At 53.2% G+C, this 24,534-nt stretch overlaps 10 protein-coding genes across 10 annotated transcripts; 3 read left to right on the forward strand and 7 right to left on the reverse strand.

The window, feature by feature from the left end:
* Positions 1 to 18: 18 nt before the first annotated feature.
* CDEST_06767 (uncharacterized protein) lies at positions 19 to 1,110 on the forward strand. Its single transcript, XM_062922926.1, has one exon. It carries the CDS (start codon positions 352 to 354, stop codon positions 877 to 879), a length of 528 nt encoding a protein of 175 aa, XP_062778977.1. The 5' UTR covers positions 19 to 351; the 3' UTR covers positions 880 to 1,110.
* Positions 1,111 to 1,596: 486 nt separating this feature from the next.
* Positions 1,597 to 2,908, reverse strand: CDEST_06768 (uncharacterized protein; the record flags this gene model as incomplete). Its single annotated transcript, XM_062922927.1, has 4 exons — positions 1,597 to 2,121; positions 2,175 to 2,258; positions 2,316 to 2,578; positions 2,632 to 2,908. 4 exons carry the CDS (start codon positions 2,906 to 2,908, stop codon positions 1,597 to 1,599), a joined length of 1,149 nt encoding a protein of 382 aa, XP_062778978.1.
* Positions 2,909 to 4,221: 1,313 nt separating this feature from the next.
* On the reverse strand, positions 4,222 to 5,529 carry CDEST_06769 (uncharacterized protein; the record flags this gene model as incomplete). Its single annotated transcript, XM_062922928.1, has 1 exon — positions 4,222 to 5,529. One exon carries the CDS (start codon positions 5,527 to 5,529, stop codon positions 4,222 to 4,224), a length of 1,308 nt encoding a protein of 435 aa, XP_062778979.1.
* A 1,572-nt stretch (positions 5,530 to 7,101) lies between these two features.
* On the reverse strand, positions 7,102 to 8,049 carry CDEST_06770 (uncharacterized protein; the record flags this gene model as incomplete). The annotated part of the gene is made up of 4 exons (XM_062922929.1): positions 7,102 to 7,121; positions 7,186 to 7,787; positions 7,866 to 7,918; positions 7,972 to 8,049. The coding sequence occupies 4 exons, from the start codon at positions 8,047 to 8,049 to the stop codon at positions 7,102 to 7,104; spliced, it is 753 nt and encodes a 250-aa protein (XP_062778980.1).
* A 1,443-nt stretch (positions 8,050 to 9,492) lies between these two features.
* CDEST_06771 (uncharacterized protein) lies at positions 9,493 to 10,011 on the reverse strand (the record flags this gene model as incomplete). The annotated part of the gene is made up of 2 exons (XM_062922930.1): positions 9,493 to 9,621; positions 9,688 to 10,011. The coding sequence occupies 2 exons, from the start codon at positions 10,009 to 10,011 to the stop codon at positions 9,493 to 9,495; spliced, it is 453 nt and encodes a 150-aa protein (XP_062778981.1).
* Positions 10,012 to 10,969: 958 nt separating this feature from the next.
* CDEST_06772 (uncharacterized protein) lies at positions 10,970 to 11,435 on the reverse strand (the record flags this gene model as incomplete). The annotated part of the gene is made up of 2 exons (XM_062922931.1): positions 10,970 to 11,221; positions 11,292 to 11,435. 2 exons carry the CDS (start codon positions 11,433 to 11,435, stop codon positions 10,970 to 10,972), a joined length of 396 nt encoding a protein of 131 aa, XP_062778982.1.
* A 1,524-nt stretch (positions 11,436 to 12,959) lies between these two features.
* CDEST_06773 (Putative chloramphenicol acetyltransferase-like domain superfamily) lies at positions 12,960 to 14,387 on the forward strand (the record flags this gene model as incomplete). The annotated part of the gene is made up of 1 exon (XM_062922932.1): positions 12,960 to 14,387. The coding sequence occupies one exon, from the start codon at positions 12,960 to 12,962 to the stop codon at positions 14,385 to 14,387; it is 1,428 nt and encodes a 475-aa protein (XP_062778983.1).
* Positions 14,388 to 15,128: 741 nt separating this feature from the next.
* On the reverse strand, positions 15,129 to 15,789 carry CDEST_06774 (Putative NTF2-like domain superfamily, SnoaL-like domain-containing protein). Its single transcript, XM_062922933.1, has one exon. The coding sequence runs from the start codon at positions 15,592 to 15,594 to the stop codon at positions 15,130 to 15,132; it is 465 nt and encodes a 154-aa protein (XP_062778984.1). The 5' UTR covers positions 15,595 to 15,789; the 3' UTR covers position 15,129.
* A 3,819-nt stretch (positions 15,790 to 19,608) lies between these two features.
* On the reverse strand, positions 19,609 to 20,502 carry CDEST_06775 (uncharacterized protein; the record flags this gene model as incomplete). Its single annotated transcript, XM_062922934.1, has 1 exon — positions 19,609 to 20,502. One exon carries the CDS (start codon positions 20,500 to 20,502, stop codon positions 20,341 to 20,343), a length of 162 nt encoding a protein of 53 aa, XP_062778985.1. The 3' UTR covers positions 19,609 to 20,340.
* A 2,599-nt stretch (positions 20,503 to 23,101) lies between these two features.
* Positions 23,102 to 24,228, forward strand: CDEST_06776 (uncharacterized protein; the record flags this gene model as incomplete). Its single annotated transcript, XM_062922935.1, has 3 exons — positions 23,102 to 23,147; positions 23,248 to 23,707; positions 24,042 to 24,228. 3 exons carry the CDS (start codon positions 23,102 to 23,104, stop codon positions 24,226 to 24,228), a joined length of 693 nt encoding a protein of 230 aa, XP_062778986.1.
* Positions 24,229 to 24,534: the final 306 nt, after the last annotated feature.

Below are 24,534 nucleotides of genomic sequence, written 5' to 3' on the forward strand. Positions count from 1 at the left end.
TGCGTGGGCGCACATCAACGTCGTGGCATCGCGTCGCAACGTGACTCTTGGCTCTACTATAGCCAGGGTGAGAATGCTACTGTAGGGGCTGAAAAGACGATCAGTTGACAGCAGAAGTCCTTCATCTCCGACGCCGTGAAGATGGTGGCCGTCGTTGCTAGAGGCCAGAACAACCTGGACGACGATCCGTTCGCAGTCGCAGTATAAGAAGAGACGGCGTTCGGACGAAGGACTCGGATTGAATTTCAGCAAGCAGCATTGCCAGGCATCTCTTCTCGCAGCCCATATTATTACTACAACCATCTAATAGCGATTTCATAATCATCTCATATCATCCAGCCAGCCCACAATATGAAGTTCTCGCTCCTCGCCGTCGTCTTGGCCTCTGCCTCCGCCGCCCAAAGCGCAATTACATGGACGCTCGAGAAGGCCGCAAACCCTACGGCCGACCAGCGCGATGCGTACACCAAGATCGAGGCCGCCATGAACCTGGCCGTCGCAAGACACACCAGGTTGGGACGCGCCAGCAAGTCCCTCAGAGTCTACTACACGCCCGGCGTGCCCACGGCCGAGGCCAACTACAACGGCGACGTCCGCTTCGGGACCAACCGCTCTTACATGAACGAGCGGACGGCTCTCCACGAGATCTCGCACACGCTTGGCGTCGGCCAGACGGCCGCCTTCAACTCCAAGTGCGCCTCCGGCGACTGGGCCACGGCTTTGCCCCTCCTCCGCTCGTGGGATGGTTCCAGCGCCAAGATTAACTGCGGAGGCTCCCACTTCTGGCCCTACGGGCTCAACTACGACACGGAGTGGAGCGAGTCGAATGCGAATCGCCATGTACAAATCATCAACGCCATGCTTGCGGATGGCATGTGAGGGGAGACGCTTTTGATTTCAGGTTCTTGTAATAACTTCATGTGATGACGACACCAAGTTTCATGGTTCGCGTCGCCGTACATATAGCTGGTTGGAAGCAAGATGGCTGGATTCTGGTCATCTTAGGTAAATCACGATGAGATGGGCCATGAGATACTTCCCAATGAATAACTTCAATTCCTATTACATGCAAGACAGCCTGATGCCAGGAGCAATACGTTTCAGATTCATGGGGAAACCGAGAATCGATTATCTCTTAACTTTGTTGGCACGAGAGAGCATTTCTTGTGAGACGCCAGAATCAGAGAACGCGGGTTATCATTGGGGCTAAGCCAATCTATGTGCCTCATTGGACACCAACACCCCCCAGTGAAGCCCGAAAAACACAAAAGGAAGGAGATACAACGAGAGGCAAAAGCCTCCTATCAGAAGTGAAGTAACTTATGAAAACGAACCCAGTGTACCTATTTTTTCCCTCCTCCATATCGTCCCAAGACAAGGGACGGACGGCCGAGACTAATACTACGATGTCAAAAAGGGGCCGTGAGTCCTCCCATCTCACGCTGTTTTGCCATCCCAGAACGCCAAGAACAGGGGAAAAGAGACCAGGATTCGGAGGGAATATCAGGGGTTTCTCCGATTACTTCAACTCATTCTGTTCTTTTGTTCCTTGTGCTCGTCAATCATTTGGGCTCGATAAGAATCAGTCCGGATGTTCTACTCGCGCTCGTTGGAAGGGCTGAAGGTCGGGTCATTCAGAGGTGAATCGTTTTGAGCCGAGTTGACGTGGGAACCGGATGCTCGACCAGCGTCGTTCAAACCCATACCCTCGTAGTTGTAGTTGTAGCTGAACTGATTGTTGGGGATCATGTTGCCGTATGCCATGGGCCCAAAGCTAGCTTGCTGGTTCTGACCGCTGCATTGCAGGCCATCCGGCTGGACATTAACGTCGCCGCTAGGCGTCCGAGAGATCAGAGGAAGAATGTGGCCCTTTTTGGCAAGCCATCTGTGGGCGACACTTTTGTTACGCTGAGACTCATCCGCAAAGATGGGACTGTTGGAGTCTCTTTGCAGATCCATTGGGTTGACCGTACCAGGGGGAGCCGGACCCCATGGTGCCTGGTAGATCTGGGGTGCTTGGATCATCTGCTGAGGATGTTGGGATTCGATCTGTTGAGCAGCCATCGAGTAATTCTGTGGGTAGAATGGCACATCCTGCTGTCCCATGGCGTCTTGATTCATCTATTGTTTCCTGTGGTTAGCGACAAACAATTGAAGAGATGATTCTGGCTTACCTCTTGTTTGATCTGAGGTCCAGTGCCAAAGCTTCTATGAGCTTCATTGCCCTCACCCTCGACCTCGTCCTCGTCCTCAGGCTCCTAACCTAAGATACCAACTGGGAAGTCTTGATGGTAGAATGGCTCACGAAAAGATACCTGTCTCTCAGTCTTCAGACCGCCGGGTGCTGTCTCAAGGACTATACCTCGGATGGTTGGGTCGTAGTTGTTTCCAGCAACAGGAGGGCACATGCGACCTTGCTTGAGCATGTTCTTGCGCTCCCGGGCAAGCCACTGAATGAGTGACTGACCCGATGCTCCACAGTGGGTTCGGTGAGCAACGGCATCCATAGGCAATTTGATCCCCTTGATAGAAGCCTCATACATGAGATTGAGCAGAATTGTTCTTGCTGTGCCTGGTCCTATGATCAAAGTCAGATGTTATGGTTGTCAACATTGGACTAAATTTCCTTACGATTCCATTGAACCAGGTTGCGGCCTCTTTGGCGGCCGTTCATAGCAGTCTGCTTCTTAGTGGGTGGAACCTCCGTCCAAGTCCAACTGCTCTCGCCCTCCACCTCTGCATCACTGGAGGTGATGGGGTCCATGCCAGGAACAATTGGCTGTGTGGAGGTCTTCTTGGTGCCAGACTTCTTGTTTTGGGTGCTCCTGGATTTCTGGATACCAGCTTGAGGAGCCTTGGGCTTGGATGCCTTTGAGGCCTTTGTAGTGTTCTTCTGCTGAGGCGCCATGGTCTGAACCAACCTGTTAGTTTGAAGCTTGCCAGATGGACGTTGATGGAAGGCACATGGGACAATGACCAGATACAAAACCCCAGAAAGTAAGGGAGCCTTCTGATTAAGAAAAGAAAAAAAGAGATGTGCAGCAGCAGAAAGTATGAAAGACGACAATACAGATACGATAAGAGATGTAAACAGATCAAAGGAAAGATGGAAAGTGACTTACTTGGGACAGCAGTTTTTCCTGGCGAGGAAGGTAAAAGGGGCTGCCTGCTGCCTGGGCGAGAAAGCAAAGAATCTCGACGAAAAAGCCGATAATCGTTGGATTGGATTGACGAATATATCGACAAGCTTGTTGAGATGGATTGGTCGAGGGACCTTTTGAGAGAAGTTGTTGCGCTGGCAAGAGGGCAGTAGATAGGTAGGAATCTTGTGGTTTGGTGGGAGAAACCCGTGGGGTGCAGTGCAGGTGGAAGGCACGGTGCAGTTCGGGCTGGGTTGTGCAAGGAGGAAGAGAAAAGGAGAAAGGAAGGCCAGGATTGAAGAGGATTTGAAGTTAGGACGTTGCCGACTGAAGGTGGTGAGTTGTGGGTGGGCACGTCAGTGGGCGACACTAGGGTGGCTCAACCAGGAGACGTGCGGACTGCTGGTGGGGTAGGGAGATAAATCAAGGTGAGGGCCTACCTACGGACGCGTGTGGGAGGGGAACGCGTTGACAGCTTCGCAGGCACACTGTACAGTTCAGGCAGGTACGAAAAATGTGGAAGCCCGCCTGGTGCTGCTGGGTCAGAATCCTGGTTGCAGGAGACCGCTTACGCAGTATTTTCAGTGTAGGATATTGCAAACCCAACGAGTCCTTGATGATAGCTTCGCGTACGTCTTGCTCTATCTGCCTCTGATAAAAGCATGTTGCTGATGAGGATTCGATCATGCCCCTATCTTGACTTGTCGGACTGGAAGGCGAGTTTGGAGACACGAGCAGGCAAAAGTCGAGATCTTTGGTTCGCGATACCAGTAATTCCACACACACTAGTTGGGCACAACGGCGGTCGGTTCATGCGGTGATCGTGATGTGGAATTGTCGGGAAGGATGATCCATTTCATGAGTTCACCTAACAAGTGTTGGAACCTCACGATGGCGCAAATTTCAAGGTTCATGATGAATTATTAATCTCTGTATACGAGTCCAGAACTTCCAATGATCTACAAAACCAATGTCCTCCCATAATGCCTGCGCTCTTTCCAAAGCTTGGTGACCAGATGTATCGAGTACGTCCCAGATCGCCGATAGCTGTCCACATAGTCGGACAGCAGTTGTATGAATCTCAAACCGAGCTTGCTTCCTTGTGACCCTCCTTCCTCTCTGAACGACCCTTGCCCATGATGCACCGAAAGAACTTCTTGAACTTCGATTTGCTGGGCGATATGCTCAGAGCGTCTTGCTTGTGCTGCTGCTGTCCTGAGACTTGAGAAGTTGTGGTAGCGGAGTGTGGGAATCCAGTGAAGACTTCTCTAGTAGATTGTTGATGTTGTTGCGACCGTGTGGCTGTGGCATAGCCAGGGGGCTGCTCGAAGTTCGCTTGATGTTGTGAGCTGATATTGTGTTGCTGTGAGACAGAGGCTATATGCTCTTGGACTGCAGTCTGAACTGCCGTGGCGATCAATGCCGGCAGCGAGGATGTGAGCTGATGCAAATCAGTGGTGACAGTGCTGAGAGCTGTATTGATCATACCGACCGATCCATTGAAGGTATTGCTCTGTGCGTTCAAGATTGTGTTCAGGGTGTTGATCTGCGCTGTCATCGCGCCGTCAATAGAAGCGAGACCATTGAGTTGCGCAGCCATTGCGCCGTCGAAGCCATTGAGCTGGCTGTCCAAACCGTTGAGTTGACTATCAAGCCGGCTGATGTTGCCCTCCATACGAGTGGCGTTCATCCGCAGAGGGTTGGCGACGTCGAGAAGTGTGCGCTCCGCGATCTGCATGAACTCCTCGGCAATGGCGTCCAAGTCGTCTTGGGTGGGATTGTTGATGCCCTTGCGCTGAAGTGCCGCCTGTGTAATCTCCAACATGCGCGCTTCCTTATTGATGGAGTTCATCCAGTTCTGGACTCGGTGATCCATCTCTTGAAGGTTGGATGAGCCTCCATGGGCCTCGTCGCGGGCCTTGATACGACGGGCAATGTCGACCTTGAGGATGTTGTAGTTGGCTGACGGTGGCAAGGCAGGATCACCACGGGCATCTCGGAGACGCTGGAGAAGCTGGTAGTCTTCAACGATCGATTGTGCGTCTTCAGTTTTGGTTGCTGTGTTGGGGAACTCCCCTGTTTTGCGTGCTTGTACAAGCTCATCACGCATAGTGCGGATATGACCAGGAGAGTACAGTGTTTGTCCAGCCAAGATGTGATTGGGGTGAGCCGGCATGTGAGCAATGCTGGTTGCGGTCTCCATTGGTGATTTATTCCCGTTGCTGGGGCAGACACTAGGAAAGGAAAGTTCCGTGTCGACGGGTGAGCCGGGCGAAGAGAACAAGTTGGTCGTGTTGGTCGAAGTGTCGGACCGGGGAGTCGAGCCGCCTGACGAGAGCTCCCACCGAATGGCCTTGTCGGCACCAGGAGAAGGGTAAGAGGCGCACATTGTGTTCGCGGGATGAATTGATATCGTAAGTACGAACGGGCTCTGGTGGTGAAAGATCTGGGTGATGAGGTCTGCTGGAGTGGTCAGTTGATGTCCAAATCTCGCGATGTGAAGTGGGAAGAAAAAAGAAAGCGCGAGAGAAGACGCCGCGGACGAGGGTACTCACCAGTTGGTTCAGAGGTCGGAGTGGTCGAAGTGTAAAATTATGTTCGCTGCCGATTGATCGATTGAACACGAGAAAATTTGGTGGTTCGTCGTAGTGTATTTTCCGAGAAGAAGTTGTGTGTTTTTTGTCGACTCGCGGTGCGGAAGTGACGCAGAAGAAGAAGTTGTGTGCGAGGAAAAAGAGAAAAGGATTTCCCCTGTGCCAGATTTTGGGGGAAAAGAATATCGGATGTGCGTGTGTGTGCCGTGCAGACCAGTCGAATTTCTCATTTGTGTGCCGGCTCGCGTAAGGTGGTTGGGAGACGAAGTTCGTGTTGCTGAGATGAGAAAAAGAATTCGGGTGAGAGAGGGAAGGTGCGGATGAGATGGGTGAAGTGTGGATGGGGCACTCTGGTTGGTCGCCCGTCTCTGAGGCAGGAGGTCGAGGATGTGTGAAGTGCACCGAAAGATATTTCTGGAGGGTTTACGGGGTCGGATGTCCTGAAGTTTGGAATTGGAAGGAAGGAGGAAGACGCGCCTGCCTCGAGGAAGATGCTCTTTTGGCCAGCGTTGCCCCGAAGAGACAAAGTGGCTGTACGTTCGAGATGATGAGATATGGTGCGCCCGCTAACTCAAGCTTCAATGATATTATCAACAACTTCTGGGAGAAACTTTGATCCAACCTATCGATTTTCCCTTGATGACTCGGGTGCCTCGCGTCGAGATGTATCACGACAATTACTCTGCACGCCCCTTAATGGAGAACTTTCGCTCGACCGACCGCGTCGCATCACAAGCTGAACCCCGTGCTCAAGGAACTATAGCCATTTTTGCAGCTACTTACTGAATCAAGGCTTCCGTTCCCTACATGAAGCATGCCACGATGTTGTGCGTCTCACCCGAGCTGGGTAGCAGCACCAGCGGGCATATTGGAGGACGAGGGCAGTCCCTGTGACCGGAGGGGTTATTTGGGAACTGGTAAGTATTTCATTTTTGTTTACATGTATGTTCCATTTCAGTGTTTTCCAACTTTGTACCCGGACAAAGCCCTGCGGTGGTATCTCTGAGACGCGCAGAGAGTTGAAGGAAGTAAGTTCATGCACATAAGTTGAATACGTCGTCGAATTTGGGCCACAAATGCCCCGGCGGAGGTGGGAGGGATGTCCCCTGTTCCCCGTTGCCGAAGACAAGCCCCACATGCCCAATCGAGCAGCGCCACGGATCCTTCGACGGCTCTCGACACTCACAGTACACGGAATCTGTCGTCATCACGGAGTCAAATGTAGAAGAAAACCAAGTCTTTCTGTTTTCTCTATGTATCATCGAATTCAATTAGTTCCCAGAATGAAGCATTTCCCTGCGAAAATCCCAGTGACCAATGCCGTCAAAACCTAAGAGTGATCCTACTCCAGTTCTGGCAAAATTTGGTTAGCACACTCTCAGTAGAACTGTGGGGAAAGTACTCACATATCCCAACTAACTGAGCCGCTTCTCGTTCTCCATGCAACGCACATTTGTCCGGCCATGCGTATGTTGTCATATCTGGCGCGAATCCCCAGCCATGGTAGTAAGGCGGCATCTGAGCGGTGTTAAACCTGGAAAGACTCATCGCCCTGGGCATCATCTGGATCGAAGATTCGGTATTAGTATCGCTCGACATGGAAGCTGACGGGGACATTCGAGATCCGTCGATATCGTGTACGGGGCAACCGGTCGGCTTCTCCACGATGTAGAGAAGTTGCAACTCGTCGTCATCGTAATCGCGGCCTCGGGAGTCATCATGGTACGAACCGTTGTTGGTGAAGGCATCGCCAGAGGTCTGAGTCTCCTCCTTGACCTTGAACTGGGCCTCATCCTCCTCGTCATCCTCATCGTTATAAGAGGACACGGCGGGGTGATTGGCCATCTTGGCACGCTTGGTGTCCTTGGTCGGGGAGGCGGCAGCAGCGCGCTTTCCCTTGGACTTGGGAGTAGCCTTGCCGGCGCTCTTCGCCGGAGTCTTGGGACTGGCGGTATTTTGAGCGGGAGAGGACATGCCACTCATAGGACCACCCTTGGCGAGCTCGCTGGCCTTCATGCCATGGGCCTTGAGGATGCGCTCGAATCGCTTGGCACTGGAGGAGCGGAACCGGTTAGCATGAACGTGATCGAGATCGTGATCCAAATAAATGATTATTTCTGCGGTGACTTACGCAGCAGCCTTGGAGACGATGTTGCAGTCTGTGGCGACGGCTTGAAAGTCAACCTGTCAACGTTAGCTACCAGGTTTCCATGATGACTCGTGTACTTGGCACTTACCTTTCCCCCCTGAGAGTACTTGATGCAGTTGACCAGAAACTTGACCTGGCCCTCGGGATCGGTACCGACGGAAGACATGATGGGCAGCGTAGTCTGAGTTGAGGATCGAATATGATCTAAGATGTTTCAAATATCGAAGCAGTTCTCGGGTTTTGAGTCTGTCAATAAGAGACTGAGCCTTGGTTGTTGTTGTTGATGAGAGGAAGAGAGGGACTGGGTGGAAGTTCTGGTCAGAGACTGGAATAAAAGGCAAGTGAAAATCCAGTTGAGCTAAGAAGGGCGAGAGCTACCTGAACAACAGGCAGGATCAGGCGGGTCCAAGGATGAGAACAAATCAGGCGGGTGCTCAAAGGATTCTACACAACTGGCGAGAGCAGGTGGACGATGAATGGGAAACTTGCCAACAAGGCGAGAGCCAGGGGAGGACAAGGCAAGAGCCATATGAACTGGACACGAGTCCTAGTCAGAACCAAGGAAACAATGAAGGTTTCATGGAAAGTGAGAGACGGATATGGTAGATGTTGACCATCATCGAGTTGTGTGACTTGTACCTTTGGAGGTCCAACTAAGGGGCAAAAGCATGGGAAGTACAGAAGTCGATGCGTATGATGAAGTTGACGGCCAAGGGGCCCAAAATACATCCAATGAAGTATCCAGGCTGGAAAGTTCTTTTACTAGTCTTCGGCTTCGGCTTCAAGGGCAAGGCGGTGTTCTTCCCAGTCGTCAAGACTTGATGAGGGTCCTCTACGGCGTGGAGATGTGTTGGAGTTTCTGATATTAAATGAGCCTGATCCCGAGGCTCTTGGGGCAGAATGAGCTGGAAAACACCCATAAAACTATAATGTTCGTTGCGGTTTTGCGCAAATGGTCTAGAGGTAAAGTCTCGATACTCTCTCTAGGTCTTTGAGCTACCGCGGAGATGCAGAAACCAATACCTGGGAAATGGCGGAAGAGGCATGGAAAGTTTTGACATAGCTGCTTGAGGCTTATGCCAAGAAATTGATCTTGGGATTTCTGAGTATCTCCAATGGGTAGACAATACAGGGTAAAGCAGATCCATTCTGTCTCTTTCCAGGTCTCAGTCAGATCGGGTCTTTTAGTAGCCATGATAATCATATCAAAGATCACCCGGTAAAAGCTGCGATGGCTCCTTTGGAGAGAAGCATTATATGACTTATTATTAGGAATCTTTATCTAACGGAGGGTTTACCTCGATGCCCTGGCTACAACCTTTGTAGCTCACGAAAAGCAGGACAGTCTTGAGAAGTTACAAAGGATAAACAGGAGGTTCTATGTTGGAAAACCACGAAAAGAGTTGCATGTCAATGATTATGAGAGCAAAGAATTCTGTTGGAATGGTCTAGCTTGATCTCCCACCTCCCACGGCAGAACCAATTCCCTCCGCATTTGCTCTATGCTCTGATGATCTAATCTCAATGTTCCTCGGAACCACCCTCAAAATCCCATGTATGCTCATTCCTGCCTCTGAAAGGGGGGAACAAGTCTGGCGGACGGAAAAGTTTACTCGTTGTCGCTGGAGTCCTCTTGCATCAGCTCGTCCTTGGCGGCCTTCTGGCCATCGGAGTCGGACTCGAGCTTGGAAGAGACGTCATCGTCGTTGTCGGACTCCGAAGATGACTCCTTCTTGGTCTGTATGATGATCAGTATCGATTGCGTACAAGCTCAATAAATCTAGACAGGAAACAATGAGCATACCTGCTTCTTCTTCTTCTGAGCGGTTCCCTTCTTCTTGGTAGGGGTCTTCATGACCTTAGAGGTGTTCTTGGCACCGAGAGCACCCTTGGAGGGGCTAGTGCCACCGGAGCCATCGGTGGACGACCAGCCGTGTCGCTTGGAGATGGTTCTGAATCGATCTTTAGCGCACTTGGCGTTGGCCAAGCTCATGATGGTGGCGACCTTGGCGAAGTCGACATCAGGGCGCGAGTTCATGCTGTCGAAGACAGCCTTGACGAAGGTAACCTCATTCTCAGTGAAGTTAGAGCCCTGGCCCTCGGAAGCGGGGTTCTTCTTGGGAGGCATCTTGCAGACAGGTCAGAGAGACTCAAAATAAGCAAAAGCAGGTGTTTTTGAGAGAGAGAATAAACAGCCTGACCAGAGCCAACTTACTGTAGCGGAGAATGATTGGTGTGTATATGGTTCTGTGGATGGTCGACCTCGACGAAGCTTGCTGTGATGATGGCCTTCTGAGGAAGGCGAACTAAGAACGGTCTGGGTGAGAAGAAGAGAGAAATTTTCAGCTTCGGCCTGGGCTGGAAGAGTTTAAATACTCCAGACTGGCACAGGTTCTTCTTACGAGAAGGAGCTCACCTCAAGCGCCCGCCTTGTGAGACGGGGTGCTCTGTTACCTGGGTAGGCACCCATTCTTGGCTGGGGAGCGGACAAGTCGACGAAGCCCAGGTAACAGACACCTGGCGATGTCCCCCATGGAGTAACAGCATAAGACACAAAAGAAGGGACCCAAAAATGGTAAGAAGATGACAAAAGGGGTAAGGTTTCTAACATGGTTCTAGGTCCAGGAAGAAGAGACTAGATGTTGATATCTATGAACCACTTAATGGACATGTTTTGTCGTATATATGAAACCCAACAATATTTTCAATTCTCTAGGAAAAGTAGTTAGCTATCTCACAAGCGACGTTGTTGTACTTCTGTTGAGAGAGCTCGCTCAAGAGCTGGTTGATAAGATTTGATCTATAGCGTAACGTAGCCATCGCTGCAGACATAAGACACAAAACATCCCGCAAAGAGATGTATTGGTAAGTGCTCATGAATAAAATATTACTGTCAGGGGTCAAACATTTCATGGTTTCGTAATCGAACTCGAATTTCCTCGGACACATCGAATGTATATACGACCGTCTCTCATGGTGACCAGTGGCGGGCACTAAAGCTAGTATGGGAGTTGAAGAGCATCGTATCCCTTCGTCCCTATCCTTGAAAACACAATTCCCGTGTGCGGCATCTTCATGACCTGGATTCAGATCTCCTCCTCGAGCTTGAAGCCTGTCAACTCGCCAGTGGTCTCAGGTTTAGAACCCTCAGGCTCACTATCCTCGACCTTCTCCTCTGACTTCATGGCCTTAGTCCCTCTTATTCCGACACGACCAGTGTTTTTCTTGACCCTAGAAGATGAGCCAGGAGTTGATTGGGTGGCCTTAAGGGTTGCCTTCTTCGGGGTGGCGGGGCGGGCCGGGTCGTTGAACTTGCGCTTAATCTGACCCCAGCGAGTCTATTATTGGGTGTGTTAGTTAGCATACGACCAAACGTTGCTTTCTTGAAGAGGGAAGGGGAGGACTTACCTGGGCGACATTCGCGCTTTTGAAGCCTGCAGCGGTTGCAAAGCTGTCCCAGTCGATATTTGGCTTTTCCGTCATGTGTTTAAAGATCTCAACCATAAAGTTGATGTCGCCTTGGGACGGGGTAGGAGCGGTCTTGTCGGACATTGTGGCTATCTGAGCTACTCCGGTCAGCTTGATGATTTCATAATGGAAGGCGCAAGTGATGGAAGGACCAACAGTGATTGAGTAGACGTAGTGATGAAGGTCTGGGGCGTTTGACCGAAATATCTTATTGTTTCCTTTGGAAAGAAAACCAACAGAGAAATCTATGGCTTGTTGTTGCTTGGTTGTTGATTGCTGTTCGTGATGGACTCGAGAAAGTTGTGGTTGTTGGAGGCGTGGTGGTGGAGAAAAGAGAGTTGTAAATTTCGGGGTGGAGGGTGTACTTTTTATATTGCAACCACAAGCGTAGGAAACGGGAAAGAAGCTCGGTCTCAATTGTTTCCAATCGGAAGGAGCAGTTATGGAAAGAGTAAATGAGGGAAATTGAGAACTAGCTGAAGCGTTGAGACGTTAGGACGGGGGGTTCTCAATCCTACATACTGAGCACCAATACTCATGTAATCATTGATTGCATGACTCTGGTCTGAGAGCATCTGATGACTACGAAGTAAAGTAGTGTGAAGTCTTTTAATAGATACCTACATCGGTATGACAAGCGGCATTTCCCTGTGAGTTTACAGCAGATACCGCAACTGAACAAGTTGGACATCCCCTTACGCAACTCTATGTCGATACCAACTCTCCATCCCCTTGATACATCAGTTGTGGCAACCCCCACATCTTTTTTGATGCTTTCTCTAATTAAAATACTCTATCATCTGAATACGTCATCAACCTCGGGGGCGACGCCGGATAGCTGGGGCCGCCGCCTTTCACAAGGCAATGGATGAGTCGGCAACAATTCTTATTACAAACACCTTTGTTTGAGGCTTTGGCTTGACTCACTATTATAAGTTAGCCAAGGAATGATAAGACCGTAGTTGTCTAGTTTTCAGAAATTGAACCCCTGAGTAGTTGCTCCCGATGCGTTGTGCATTCCTGTCGGTGTGCTCGAACTCGGCCAACCGTAAAACAAAAAGTAACGTGTAGGTGATGCAGAGAAACAGATATAGTTACAAGCTCTGGATCAGATGGCTAACCAAATAACCATCAGCGAGCGTGAGTTGGAACCATATCTTGTTATTCTACTGTGATTCATGATATTGAAGACAAACGGTTAAGCTCAAGACAACTTCCAGTAACACCACATACATAACCTTGAGACAGGGAGACTAGCATGTCTTCTTCGACCCGCCAATTCAACTCATACCCCAGAAAGTTGTGCTGCTTGATTCCAATCAGGAAAGGGTTCTTCCATAACCCATATTGCCTTTAGAGAGGGGCGAAGGCCCGATGTGGACATGCTCCGGTCTACATTCGCGTTAACCCCTGTCTTTCTGCGTGCACCTTCAATCTGTTGGTGCAAGCAACCACAACTTGCACCGATCCAACAGACCGAAATGTGAGAGATTACATGCCCCCCCTGCAGGTTTTTGACACTCTTAAAGTCATAGGTTGCCTTCCAACAATTCGGGAATCGCAACAGGTTCTCCCCTCGATTTACCTTGCTCCTCACCAAATACAGCCATGCCTAAAGAAGAAATCTACAACCTTCGCCCATATGGATGGGAGAACGATCCGGAAGTGGAAAGATTCAGGCTCTCTACTCTCGACTATCTCACAGTCCTGTCATATAATCACTACGCCATCTTCTTCCGGCTCGATGATTCCGCGAAGCCCAGAGCCGTCGAGGTCCTCAAGACAGGTCTCGAGAGGACTCTCGCGCAAACTCGACACTTGAACGGACGTATCGAGAAAGACCCCTGGGGCGGCTACTCTTTCACCAAGAAGAAGGACGGCACCGTCCGCTTCGTCGTCCAGTGGCTGGACGACCCTGAGGATGCAGACAAGTATCCGTCCTTTGACGACATCGAGAAAGCCCATTACACCACCCTCGCGCTGGGTGACCTCAGACTCTGGGCCGTTGAGCCCATGACCTACGGCGAGAAGCCCGAAGTCGAGTTGGAGCAGAGCCCCATCACTTCGGCCTTCAAGGCGAACTTTGTTCGTGGTGGTCTCGTCTTCAGCCTCCACAGTCACCATTATGCGGCCGACGTCATGGGCTGGGCCGGCTTTGTCCACCAGCTGGCCGAGAACTGCTACGCGTTCGCCAACGGGACCGCTTATCCAGCATGGGACCCGGCCTGCAGCGATCTCTCCCGGCTCCTCAAAGAAGAGCCCCCGGAGGAGGAGAAGGTGGAAGGCCCCCCAGCACCCGACAAACATCCCGATCATATGGACGCGTCCTCCTATCTCTTCCACCTCCCAAAGAGCAAAGCCGCACGTCTGAAGGAGCTGGCGAAGCCCGAAGACGGCACCTGGGTTTCGACTTACGACGCCTTCACTGCCTTCGTCTGGCGACACGTAACCCGCCTCCGGGCCCCAATCTTCAAGCCGGCGCCGGACTCCAAACTCATCTGGTCCGAGGCCATCGATATGCGCCCGCGGATGCACAGCCCGAAACCGCCCGCGCGCATCCAGCAAAACGTCATGTTTGTCGCTCTGTCTACGACGGCGTCCATCCAGCAGCCCACGGTGTCTGAGCTGATCTCGGAGTGGCCTTTCTGGAAAGTGGCCCGCTACGTTCGCCAGATGACGGACAGCGTCACGCAGGAGAATCTCGACGAGACGCTGAAGATGGTGGCGAAGATCCGCGTAAAGTCCAGCCTCAGCACCCGCGTCGACTCGCGCCCGCCCATGTCGATTGGGCAGTCGGACCATCGCAGCGCGGATATCGTCTCAGCCGACTTTGGCTTCGCGAAGCCTGCCACGTACCGGTACTTGATGAGCCACGTCTCGAACAACGGCGTCCTCGTCTACCCCTCGCGAGACCCTTCGGCTGAATCGGACGAAGGCCCGGAGATTGTCGTCATGTATGAGAAGGCTCTGGCTCAGACGCTTATTGACGACCCCATTTGGAATGAGTTCTTTGAGTACAGAGGGATATATGCCTGATGAGTAGATGTCGGGCGTCTTGCAGGATTCCCTGATATCTACCCATACGTGCGTGGTCAGTTTTGTAAACTAGCAGCAGTTTCGTGTGTCTTTCTTGGTCGCAATGACTTGAGCCGTGTGGAAGGAACGACTGGTGCGATTATCAGCACGCAGAAAAAGCAGGCCACCGCGCCGTGCTTTTTTCTCTATCGAAAACATACTTAGAACGTCAGGGAAGTTGCTGGCTTATACTTGATGATGTTTCTGCCGGCAAGTAGCATGCAACTTTACCAACTGAAGCAATTCGCAATTCACTTTTCTATCTACAAGACTCAACCCGATTTGGCAGCACACAATCTTCAGATCTACCGCTTCACACAGCAGGATGAATCCACACTTTTTCATGAGATTTTCATTAACAATATGCCGCAAGGAGTTTATACTCTTGTAACGAAATGGGTTGAAACCGGCTTCTACATGAATAATTGGCATCCCACAGCAGTTTGTTTCACAGCGCAAATATGCAACATGTTGATTGTCGGGAAGTAGGGCTAAATTGTTTCTCTGCTGATGAATCCCAACAAGTTGATCTCATTTCGCCGCAGTCAAGCTCTTGTCTCACCGGCCGAGTTGCTACCTTGGGGAACTTCTGCCACGACCAGTCTCTCAAATCTCGGATTAGAATACCCGCAAACATCCAAAACAGCATCATTCAAACCCTCAACCTGAACCGTACAGCCAGTCTCGTCCAATCATAACCCCATCAAACCCCCTGGACCTTCGAGTACAGCCTCTTCATCGAGCAACTTGCCATGTACCAATCCCCGTCAACCTTTTTCCACGTCTCGTAATAGTGCCCCCCGCCTGTCGAATGCAACCCGGCCTCGGTGCCCCGCGTGCCCGCGTGCCAGATCACCCCGAACACGGCCTTGACCTCGTCCTCGGCCACCTGCTCGAGGTCGCCCGGGTCGACGAGGTGCATCGTCTGCAGGACCTTGAACTTTTCGCTGAAGTGCGCGACCCAGGCCTCGCGCGACTCCCAGCGGTACGGCACGCCGTTCTGGACGAGCACGGTACCGTCCGGCTCGATGGCCTCAAAGGTGAGGGTGGGCAGCATGATGGTGTCGAAGCGGTCCCATTCAAGGCCGTCGGCGAAGCGGCAGTATTGGGACTTTTTGCGGCGGATGGTCTCCGCCGTTTCGGAAGAGATGTAGATCTTTTCGGCCATTCTTGCGGGTGTGTCAAAGGCTGAGATGGGTTTGTTCCCAAGTCAGGGAGGTTGGCGGGTTAATGACTGGATGCCCATACCCAGGACTCGAGCACGTCTCTAAGAGATTCTGTGCCCATTATTCCCCTCTTCATGTGTGATTTGTTGTCGCTCTTGGCTGTCAGCAAGAGAGGGGTTGGGCAGGGATACTGTCGATCCTGGCATGTTACTTCGTGTTGAGATGCGATACCCTCTGTTGCCTCGAAGGGAATAGCCGCGTGGAGCATCCAAGAGCCTTGCAGTCAGACGCAGTCCACCTGCGCTTGCCATCACCACACAGAAGGCGATCCCATCCCCCACTCCACCGACGAATCACACGATGGTGTGAACAAGGCTCGTGTTTGAGGTATTTCGTGGCACCTGGGCATGCTCAGCATACCAAGTGAGGTTCAAGCTGAAGACAGATTGCGAGTTCCTACCAGATTGAAGTGGTCCCATACACGCATCGCCACTTCTCACGGACATCAGTTGCGCGGGAAGCAACATGCCAGGCCTGTGCAACACTGCGTCCCCGCGACCCTGTCCCCAAGACCCTGGAGTAATGTCTCAAGACAGAGACTCCACCAAGATAGAACATGGTAATAGTGTTGCGATGTTGGTGAGGAGTCCTGTGTCGAGTTTCGTTTTCGGGTTTATGGCAGAGAATCAACAGCCCCCCAGTTTCTTCGTATACGTCTTGATAGATCGAGATATCTGCAATGCTCAAGACACTGTTTCTCATTCGCATCCCCTGCGCATGAATGGCATAGCCGCATCTGATATTGCAACTCGCGGTGTGGGTTACCGCAACCGGTGCAAGACATCGACACAAGAATCCTTCATCGCCGCCGACTTATATTCCCAAGATCTCTCAATTGCTTGTCGACTACCCTCGATCGTGCAAAAGTCTTTCCGCAACATGGTTTCAACCCAGACCCCTCAAAGTTTCACGAGTATACCCACTTCCGGTCGACTGTGCCGATGAGATTCACAGTCCCCAAGACGGCCATCTCATTCCTCAATGCGCTCTCCTAAACATAATCAGACACCCACGATGGTATGTTACAAAGCTTGAAACTATCAGACACCCACCCAAATGCAACCACAAAGACATATCGATTCGTTTCACACTTGCGAGTTCATGTGTTTTCTGGGAAGAAGGAACACTCCAGGTGAAGCAGGTACGGAGCCAGTAGTGATGACCACTGGTTGGACAAGATATCCAGAGTGCTATGCATCAGACGACATGGCTTGGCAGGCGGAAACGTACAAGGTGTCGTGGAAACATGAGCTTGTAGAACGAACACACATCATGCAAACCCACACAGAGAAGATAGTTCACACGTGGTTCCGGGACTGCTCTTGGCCGTACCAAACCAGGGGCGGTGGACACAAGCTACAGAGCCTCATTGCTAGGCTAAGGGCCACTCGAGGATACATACCTCTACCCTGCTCCATAGCAAGCGATAGCATGAATAGGCCAGCACGCCGTCCGATCTCCAGCCAGATCAACCTCAGCTGTGGCCATCGTACCCGGGTGCAAGCAAGAAGCGAAACGTCCCATTCCATCGCCCAGACATCTGACAGCATCCGGACAACAGATCAGCATCTCCCACGCGGCAGACGGCACCTGGAGAGACCGCGATGCTGCTGTAAGACTACATCCCTCTCCCCTGACATTCCACGAAACCCCACAAACGTCTCGTTCTTCGGGTGTTTCGTAAGCATCAATCAAACACGTTCGCAACAGTGCCCATCACATAAAGGAATGCAGAAGCAGCAGAAGCAGCAGCAGCATCAGAAGTAGCGGCTCGACTTCTGGCTGGTACTGCCAGCGCATGCGGTATCACCATTCCGGGCCATGCTCCTTTGCAGATAAAATTCCCAGGGCGTTGAACCTCTTCAGTGGTCCTGTGCGAGACCGGGTCCGTCCAAGACCGTTTCAAACCACCCACCGTTTCCGGGTGCACAACTCTGCCCTGATGCATTCCACTGCACAAAAACCTTACCCGGCTCTCTTCCCTCAACCTTTCCGTCTCTCCGGGTGGCTGGTCCGGCAGCAACCGAAGCAAGAGCCGAAAAAGCAGCAGCAAGCAGGAGATGAAGCAGGAAGGCGAGCGGCAGCCACTAGACCGGATGAAGGCCCCCCTGGCCCCGCGGTAACCACCTTCCGGGCCCCACAACCCGTCCGCCGGTGCAATTTCGGGGGACGGGGGGGTTGACAAACCCAAACATCCACACGGCGGAAAAGCAGGAGGCAGAGACAGGCAAACAGAGGGGACAAGCACACACACGCACCGACAACCGACACACCTCACACACCACCACACCATCACTACCCCCCCTTGGCCAAAAGAAGAAGAAAAAGAAGAAGAAGCAAGCAAAATAAAACGTCTAGCGCCGTTCTAGAAGGTCGCGATCGGACCCCCTTTCTCACCAATTTCTGGTTCACCACGCCCCCCCTTGGCCAGCTAGGCACGATCCCGCCGTCCGGTCGCTCGGTGCACCAAGGGGCTAAAATGAATCGCGACAAGAGACATTGGCGCCCGAGGTGGGTGTGTGTATGTGTCGAGGTTTGCATTCCAGTGCCACATGTTTTTTTTTCTTTCGGGGGTACGAATGTGCGTGTGTATGTGTTTGTATCAGCGCGCTCGGCCGCTTGATCGCAAATAGATGCGACGCCGGGGTCTCGCGGCCGGCGGACGCTTGCTGGTGATGGCTTCCCTATTCCAGAACCCTGGGCCGCCACAGGTTTGCCATAAATATAAGAAGTGTGGCAAGCGGAGGCGGCGACGGCGGCGGTGGCGGCGGCGACGGCGACAGCGACAGCGGGAAAAAAGCGGTGCTTGCTCGGTGTGTGGCGGTCGGTGTCGATATCCGCGTCAGGCACGGCTGGCCTTTCCCCCCTCCCCCCTCCCCCTCCCCTCCTCGACCCGTTTCAGTCTGATCTTCGCCTTCTTTATCTCAATCTGTGTGTTCACATTCCTGCCGCTGTAAGCTCACGGATATGGGGATCGTCGAGTAAGGTCGGTTGCTGGCACGGACTGGATACGACTCGACTGTAGCCGGCCGCCCTCCTCTCCCTCACCCCCCTCCCAACTTCACTCATCGGGGCATTAGACGTGCCGTCGTGGCATTTGTCGTCAAGCTTGTTTCAGTCTCAACTCCCACGCCCGAGATATCGGACGACAAAGAGTCATGAGTAAGTCGGTGGCCCAAGACTGGGGAATGTTGCTTGCCTACTACCCTAATCGACCGACCAAAACCCAAGTCAAAAGCTCCCAAGCTTCCAAAGCTCCCACGGGCCACAGCCGATAGACAGACAGATACACAGACCCTCAACAGCTTCCGATGGATGGAGGGTCATTGCCCCCCCCCTCTCCCTCACGCCCAAGCTCTCAAGAGGCTTGCGCGGCTGTTGTGCCTCGACTCATGAAGCCTCCCTCCCTTGCGTGTCTGCGTCCTCGCTACTTTAACTGATTTGACTGGCTTGGCTGGAAGGGAAGGAAGGCCCAGAACGGAAGCTCGAGCTTACGATGTAGATCTCCCTAGATGGGCGCGAATCGACCCGGGACGAGACTCTGCCGTTGATGTGCGGGGGGGCCCAATCATGTTGCGGGGAGCCGTCTATGCGATCTCATTGAACAAGAAAGGAGCGACACGGGCATCCGTTCGATCCCCCAGCTTTTCGTTCATGCTGTTGTGGCCTACGACGCAAACGGTGACTTTTTCTTACGCGGGGAAAGGAAGAAGGGGGCGGCGTCGGGGCTTCAGCCCGGCGTCGTAGAACCGCGTTCCCGATCCAATCCCAAGTCGCCATTCCTGCTCCTTTGTACAACGGACGGAGGGGACGTGAGTTGCGAGGATGCGAAGGAGGACAAACCAACTCGCTTACACTTCGTACTATTACTATGTGTGCGCCCAACGGAACGTAACGGCTTTCTTTCCTCCTCGTCGCCCTGTTGCTCCGAGCATTCAACCGTCAGACAAAGGGTTGATTGACCGTTCCCGTCCGAGGCTAGCATTCACACGCCCTCAGCCAGGATGATCCGGGGAAACCATACAGCGATGTAAGTAGCGTAGGACATATCCGTAGGTCAATGTGAATGGGATCCGTGTGCGCCACCCCCAGTCTGAGTCAGAGGCCGGGGAAGTCAAGGCCGCGGGGTCGGGCGCAGGGCGATGGCGCGCTGAGAAGGCCAGCCCAGTCCAATCCAGTCAGCACGGCCGTAATACTTGCGACACCGGTACTACGACTGGCTAGGCAGGGCAGTTAAAGCACGAATGGAATGTCGCCGTTGCGTGTCAACTCCCTCGGTGCCCGGCGAGTACGGATATTGGTTCGTATAGTGTCGGCGGCAGGTTACAGTAAGCCTATGAGCATGCCTGACGGCGCAAGGAACAGGGCGGTCTGCCTATATGCGCCGGTCACCGCTTCCACGGTGTGTGGTGGTGTGTGTGTGATGGTGTGCAAGTGAGCAAGTGAGTGAGTGCATGTGTAATATTCCGTGTTTGAGCTGCATTGTATCGCTGGAAGGGGAGTTGGTATTAGACGTCTCAGGTGTCAGATCGACGGTTCGGATACATTGGATGTTGGGGGAGCAGCGTGGCTAGTCAGCAATAGCCGTCAGTGGGAAGCAAAGACGGAAAGCAAAGCCGGAAAGCAAGGCCTCCACCCTCCGTCCACCTCATCCAAGGAACGGGTGTATTCGTAAGTTGGTTTCGTCGTCACATCTTCGTTTGGGTGCGGTTGCGTGTTGGCTCGGGAGGTTTGCTTGGCTTGTTGGCGTGTTCGGTGTCGGTGTCATTGTCGGTGTCTGTCGGCGGTGGTGGTGTTGGTGTTACTGAATTCGTTGGTTGCACTGGCAGGAATGGAGGAATTTCGGACATCCAACGGAAATCCCATCCGGTAACAGTATGTGTGTGTGTGTGTGTTGTGTGAGTGAAGACGGACTCGTCGGATTGTTGCACCAGGGGGCTAACCATCCAAACCAGTCGCATTCCCACGAGGGGATTACTCTGAATCATCCCATTCAAGAACCTTGACCGGGAGTGGTGTTCTTGGTGTTGGGCGCAGTTCCCGGTACACTTAACTGGATTGTGCCTGTTGGTTGTTGGTTGCCGGCCGGATGACCGGGGGGAGCTCTTTTAGACTTGTCACTTTGGGTGTAACTGAATGGGATGATGATACGTCTTGACTCTTGTAACTCTGCCAACCTGTATGATGTATGGAGCATATTGTGTCTTGAGCTCAAGATAGATCGTCAACCCCCCGACCCCCAAGTGGAAGAAAGAACAAGCGGCACAAATGAACAGGATCCATGCCTCCTCTCGCCTCACCCTGCCCGACCTCGCTCCGGGCACCTGGGACGGCTTGGGCTTCGTGATTAAGATGAGATGCGCCGGGGACCAGGACGGACGGGGGGAGGCTGGGCACGAAGCTGGGGTCGACGAGCCGTAGCCACCCCGGCCGCCCGTCCCCCGTCGCGACAAAGGAGGCCGAGGACGGACAGGGACAGGGACGGAAATTGAGGTCGTCAGGGTTAGGAATCTGAAATGACGGGGGGAAATAAAAAGTAAAGACTCTTTTTTACTTTTTTGGCGATTCTCGTGAGACAGGGGATCTGAACCGGTCCAGTGGATTGGATGGGGTAGAGTGCCCTCAAGGGTTGCCAGGGTTGTCGAGAGGCCCAGCAACTCACAAGGGGGAAGAAGGAAAGGGAGCCGAGACATGGAGAGACAACGGCCCTGGGCCAGCCCGGGGGCGCGGAAATGGCCGTTTCTGTGCCGGCCGCCCTTATTTGCTTTTGTCCCCCTTTGGTAGATTGCAAACCCCGCAAGGAGACGGGAAGAGAAAAGAAAACCAAGAGGAGGGTTTACGTCCATTTGGCCGTTCTCGATCGTGACTGGAGCGGGATGGCACGCGGATGGATGCAATGGGATGCCAGGGAGGGACGGTGTAAGTGTGTGCGGGTGATTGTTAAGTGCTGGATGCAGCCACGGCAGATTTGCTGGCAGGTCTAAAGAGCGCTAGTTGTAGGTAGATACGTACCGTTTCCCCTTTCTCTCACCTTTTTTTTTTTGGCCGGCGACAATTGATTGACAATCGGAGCCGAGTGGCTTGCTTCGTGTTGGTGGTACAGTGTACGGCGCCTCAACCCGGGGCGCATGCAAAGCCATAGGGCGGCATGTTGTCGTTCGGCTGGATCAGGAACAACACCACTACAGGCGCCATTCCTCCTTCCCAAGTCCCTCCACCCCATCAATCGCCGGCGGGCATATGCGGGGGGGAAGGGGTCCAGGCGGCGGTGAGGCGCTGTAAGTGCGCGGTGTGCGGCGTGCGCCTGCTGTGGTTCCCCGAACGCAGCTCTTGACCGTCGTCCATCGCGCACTTGGCCGCCCCCAAAGGCAGAGGGGGGGACAAACACACAATGCCACAAGAATGAGGGTGTTTGACGCTGGGTTGCGGAGGAGAAGAATGAGGACGAGGCGGGATGAGGGGGGCGTGTGTGTACGTGTAAGATGGCTAATCGATACCGTCGTCAAAGGTCAATATGAGGATCAGGTAGATGCGATAGGCTGTTGTGGTCTCGGGCACGACAGAGTTGCAGAGATTCAGCGAGAGATTGGTGATGCAGGCTGCCCAATGACTGGTGAAATCGACAGCGCGTGTCAGTCAGTCCGTACGGGGAAATTCAATAGCGAGAAGAAAGCTTCCTTGAGGGGGTGGGAAAAAAAGTCTGGACGCAGAAGCACCGAGCGCACCGAGGCCAACCTTCGTTTATTTTCGTGATAAGAGGGAGTGTTTCTTCTGTTCTCCCTTGCAAGTCGGCTGCTCTCTGGCTGGCCCGAGGGCCGGGGCAGCCCAGATTTCCTTCCGCGGGGAGGGGCTCAAGGCCCAGAACAGTTGATGAACAGTTAAACGGTCCAGGGCCAGACGGTAGCAAACCAAGGGCGATCACAGCCCGCGCCCCCCCATCCCATCCCCCCAAGCACACAGCACTCATGCCGCTGTCGGGCCTTGCATCTGCTGCTGGGTGAATTCCCTTAGCGCATCCGTACCGCCTGGAGGGCCTGAGAGCCAGCCAGCTTTCGGGTGAACTCTGTCGCGCCCGCGGATGCGAGAGAATGATGTATCCTTCGCGCGGACAATGTGTGCCGAGATACGTTTAAGCCTTGTCTCTTCTCCGCCGTCCGTCTTGCCCTGTCCTCCCAGCCAATGAATCCCGACACGCCCTTCCCCTCTGGGCAAGTTGCAACCCATCTGGCCAAGGCGGTCAAACACCGCTCATTCTTTTCCCCGTCTTCTCAGTGACACAGGCAGGCATTTTTTTTTTTTTGCTTTTTTGGTGGCTGCCGCGCTGTCGGCCTGTCGCTGCGGGTGTTCTTGCTTCCGCTGCTTCCCCGTCGGCGGTTTGCGGTTTGCGGCTTGCGGATGTGCTTGGTTTGTCCCCCCAAGTCTCTCTTCTTACAGTTGCGGCACACAATCATGGCTGTCAACACCACCATCACGATCGCCGACACCACCCTAAAATGTAAGCCCTTGTCTGAGTATCTCCCTCCGAGAGACAGAGAGAGGATTTCCAACTCCTACGGCTGCACGCATGCGTAGGGGGCCGAGCCCCGTGTTTGCAGACTGCGATGCTCGCGTGGGGGTGGGCAAGCGATACAGGCTCGCCGACCAGGGTGCCGACGATTGCCAATCACCCATCATTGACCAAGTCGGCGAGACATGGACATGGACGGGAGAAGGCAGAATGGAGAGTAGAGTCAACATGTCAGACTCGCAATGGGCAATCGGAGGCCCTGGAATGCAGTCTCCCTTGCGTACCTCGCCAGTGTGCATCGCAAGACATCAAAGGGCGCTCTGTTTTGGCCCCAAAGTTGCAGTCCGCACCGCACACGGCGCCAGGCCCGTTCGCGGTCCCTCCTTTTTTCCCCATGGGCGCATTCCCCGCGGCCTTGCGACTCGAACAAACTCCTTGGCCGCCATTTGTTCTGTTCGCGCCGCCATCATGTTGCTCCTGTTTGCCGGACAGGTTGCCTGTACGAAGCACATCATCGTGGCCGACAACAGAAACTATAGACCGAAAGGGTAGTTATCGTGTATATATCATGACTCCTGCGCCCTCCTGTCCGAGTCATCGTGGTGTTTCGACAACAAACCATCGCAGGCGGTCAACAACAAGCGTCATTGCAAGATAGCGATAGCGGCAGTGACATCGTCATCAGCACCAGAAAGACAAAATCATATCACACACACTTACACACACCACCACCAGCAACAGGCCAACTTACTCGGGTGCATGTTCCGTACACGACACACACACACTACACATACACTCGCTCACATCACTCATATCACACACAACACACATCATCACCGAAGAAAGCAGGATTTCGCTACACAACTGCTTGCCGTCTGACAGGCTCTTCCAGCTCCTCGGCAACGCCACGTCGAGAATAGTCACCGGCCAAAAGCCCAGGCCTGCGGTCCATTTCCCAGACGGACCCAAGGATCAGAAATACGGTCTTCCTCCCGTGCGACCGCCAGCCCTGTCGCCGACATTTGTCCATTTTCACCTTTTACACGCCCCCCCTCTCTCCGTTAACTGACAATTGCAACCGCTTTCCGCCCAACACACTCTGCTATTACAGTGCCACACGCCCCCCCTCCCCCCCCCCCCTGCACTGTCAGCGACTGACTGACTCTTACTCCCTCCGTCACCGCCTCCCTTGCCTTGTTTTCCCACCCCCTCGGGAACCCGGGAACGCTGGCTGTTGCCCCCAATTTTTAGGCTTGTAAAGTCCCAGACTCCCAGGCCAGGCCCACTCTCCGAAATTCCTCGGAACGTTGCTCTGCCCAACCTTGCACCCACGACTTCCAGGCTCCTGGCTGGCCCCCCCCTACACCCCCCTTTC

This window comes from Colletotrichum destructivum, chromosome 4 (assembly GCF_034447905.1).
Source record: "Colletotrichum destructivum chromosome 4, complete sequence".
Classification (NCBI taxonomy): Eukaryota; Fungi; Ascomycota; class Sordariomycetes; order Glomerellales; family Glomerellaceae; genus Colletotrichum; species Colletotrichum destructivum.